General features: G+C 58.2%; 1 protein-coding gene across 1 annotated transcript in view; it reads left to right on the plus strand.

Annotated features, from left to right (window-relative positions):
* The window catches only part of RPTOR (regulatory associated protein of MTOR, complex 1), a 78,286-nt gene that overhangs the window by 38,284 nt on the left and 36,719 nt on the right, over nt 1-3,283 (plus strand). The window contains exons 6-7 of the mRNA XM_014528386.1: nt 170-345; nt 2,945-3,004. Of these exons, the coding sequence (XP_014383872.1) occupies nt 170-345; nt 2,945-3,004 (236 nt within the window). The remainder of the gene's footprint in view (nt 1-169; nt 346-2,944; nt 3,005-3,283) is intronic.

Raw genomic sequence — 3,283 nt, forward strand, 5'->3', positions numbered from 1 at the left:
TACCTGGGGCGGGGCTGCACGCTGGGGGCGGGACGATGGGCTGCATGTGGGAGGCAAGGTAAGGGGCGGTTGGCAGGTCTGGGGGACCTTCTTCAACAGGGAACTATGTTAAGAGACTCCCCGGTCGGACACAACATCACGTCACAGTCTTCCTTCGTGTTCTCTGCAGGTCGCGGCCATCAACCCCAACCACCCTCTGGCCCAGATGCCCTTGCCCCCGTCCATGAAGAACTGCATCCAGCTGGCCGCCTGCGAGGCCAGCGAGCTCCTGCCCATGATCCCTGACCTCCCGGCCGACCTGTTCACCTCCTGCCTCACCACCCCCATCAAAATCGCCCTGCGCTGGTAAGTGGGCTCCGCTCGCCTCTGCCGCACCCTCCCCCGCCAACCGAGGCTCACGAGGGCCAATGTTTTCTGATTTTTTTCATTTTTGCCTCCATCTTTCTAATGACCAGAAAGTGAAACCTTGAGTAATTCTGAAACGAGCAAATGCCTTGCTCTTCCCATAACTGGTCCCCTCACCCCCCACGAATATCAATGTAGTGTGAGAACCCACAGTACATCTTCCCTTTGTTTTTTTCTTGGTCTTCGGTTGAGTGGCAGAATTCCATTTTAAATGCACATGGAGCACTTGTGCTTCCGAAGGTAACCTGGTCCCCAGCATGAGGGGCGCCGTGGCCGGGTGACGCCTCTCGGCCCGCAGCACACAATCGCGTTGTCTGCCAGGCACACGATGGATGATGGATGGACCACGGTGGGAAACTTCCCATTACCCTGAGGAATTTGAAAGAGTTTAAATATTCATGGCCCATGTTGCCGTATCCTATCAGCACAGAAAATTGCTCCTGGGTTCACCCAGCGAGAGGTGGCAGCGTGCAGACCCCGCAGGGCAGGGGCGCGGGCCCTGCCAGCGTGGTGTCGTGTGGTCTCATCTCAAACCCTCGCCCCGACGTTTGCCTTGTGGGTTTTCTTGATGCCTCACCGAGAATCAGAATGACCTTGGGACATGAATCCCCGTGGCTTCTCGGTGGGGCTAATGGTTTGTACTCCAGCGTTTCCTGAAAGGCAGTGTCTGTGGGAGGACACGCTCTGTGCACCCCCTCCTTCGCCCCCACTCTGCGCTGTGAACCCTCCTGCCTCGGCCCTGCCGTGTCTGAGGACAGAGAGGTCTGGGCCTCGGCCGGGAGCGGTGCAGACAGAGGACAAAGTTGTCCTAGGTTTTCCCTGTGGTGACGTCATAGCTTGGGCTCGGCCGCAGGAGCGATGGGGCTAACAGGGAAATGGTTTTCTCTGGAGGTCTCCACAGGGTGGCCCACGTGGCCTGGCCCTTCTGCTGAGCCCCAAGATGGCTTCCGGTGACTTCAGTCTGTCGGGTTCTGTACCCTGCCCACGCCCGCCTTGAGGAAAGTCGTTTTTCTCCCAAACCAGACGGTGTCCCGTCTCCCGACACGCACTCAGTTAGGATGAATGGCGTGTCGTGTCGCAGAGCTCCTTCGGAAAGTGGGCGTGCAAACCTGACTCATGGCAGCAGGCGGCCCGGGCGCCACCGGGAGCGCAGGGTTGATGTTCCTGCGGGGAATCCCCCAACAACAACGTCAGAAACCCAGGGAACCTTGGGGAGGGCTGTAGCCACTGCGGAGGGGGTAGCAAGGGAGACGGGGGAGGGGGAGGGCCCGAGGGGGAGGGCAGGCCTAGGGCACAGCGCAGGAGGAAGGGCAGAGGGAAGGAGAGAAAGAGGGTCCTTTATGGGACAGCAGAAGCACCACCCACAGGCACACACGTGTGCAAATACACACTAACACATACAGAGGCACACAAGTGGACAAATCCACGGACACACAAATAGAGGGAGACACACACAGCGGCTCTCACACACACACACACACACACTGCAGATGGGTTCAGAATGAAGCATCGGCAGGGAGCCTGCAGCACAGCGAGAACAATTAGCTCCGCGCCGGAGTCGTTCCAGAGGCGCGACGACGTCCTATTAGGCTGCCTATTAATGTAATTCATCATCGTAATAGGAGGACGGAGGACAGTTATTTGATAAAATTGAAAATGAATTTTAATAAAAACCTACAAGAATAGAAGCAAACTCCCTTTGCAAGAGGGAGGTTTTCTCTAGGCCGCAGCCCCCCCCCCGGCCAAGCCTCCCTGCGCCCTGAATGCAGTGGGAGCTGCACCAGGGTGTTGGCCAACTTGGATCAGTCCCCCGGCTCCTGGGAAGCGTAGTCAGTCCAGCAGCTGGATGAGCAGCGGGACGAAAGGTGCACATGTTCTAAGAGAAGGCAGATGTGCGGTGTTTATGCATGATCTGGATTTCAACTTCGCAAAAAAGCCAATAAAATGCGTTGGAAAACTGTTAGCAGAAACATGAGTGTTCAGCACAGTGGCCTTTGGGCCGTGAACCGAATGTGCAGGCCCACATGGCAGTTAAGGGGCTGCCTCCAGAGGGTGGGGGGTGGGGGGGGGCGTCCCCGGCGAGGAGCTGAGAGACATGCAGAAGCTAAGGAAGGCATTACTCAACACTGAGGATTTGGGGCACATGGCTAACCATTAGAAACCTAAAACCCTACCTCGTACCTCAATGAGAGAAATTCCAAATATACCAAAGACTTAGGTGCCAATGAGAAAATGCCCAGGGAGTGGGCCAGGGGGAACGGGGCCTGAGAGCCGGGGCACCAGGAGCCACCCCCTCTCAGCAGGTGCGATGACTTACCCAGCACTTCCTCTCAACAAGGCTTGCTCTGGGCACCAGGCCGAGAACCGATGGGAGAGGGGCAGGGAGGGCAGCAAGCTTGGGCACCGACTGTCTGGAAGACATGAGATGCCGGGGCTTGGCCCAGGGCTGTGGCTCTCCCCGTGAGGACATTCAGGGGGCGGCGGCATCTTCCCGTCGAGCGTCCGCCGCGTGTGACCGATGCTCTGCTCTCTCCCGCAGGTTCTGCATGCAGAAGTGCGTCAGCCTGGTGCCCGGAGTCACGCTGGACCTGATCGAGAAGTGAGTGAGGCGGCAGTGCCGGGCTGGTCGGGTCTCCCTTCCCTCTCAGGCACTTCCTGCGCGTGCGTCCTGCTCTCCGGTTGAGGCTGCGTGTGGATGGCACCTCAGCGCCAGCCTAGGACACGCTCAGCGGGGCCACTTTAAAGAAAGAGAATAAAAAGCCAATTCCTTTTGATCGGTTAAAAATCCTCCAACGCTGAGAGAGGTACACTACACGTGCAACCCATCTGCTCCCTGCGGCACCAGTTCAGAGCCGGGGTCGGCCGGCCCCCCACTCCC

Source organism: Myotis brandtii, unplaced genomic scaffold (genome assembly GCF_000412655.1).
Source record: "Myotis brandtii unplaced genomic scaffold, ASM41265v1 scaffold632, whole genome shotgun sequence".
NCBI lineage: Eukaryota > Metazoa > Chordata > Mammalia > Chiroptera > Vespertilionidae > Myotis > Myotis brandtii.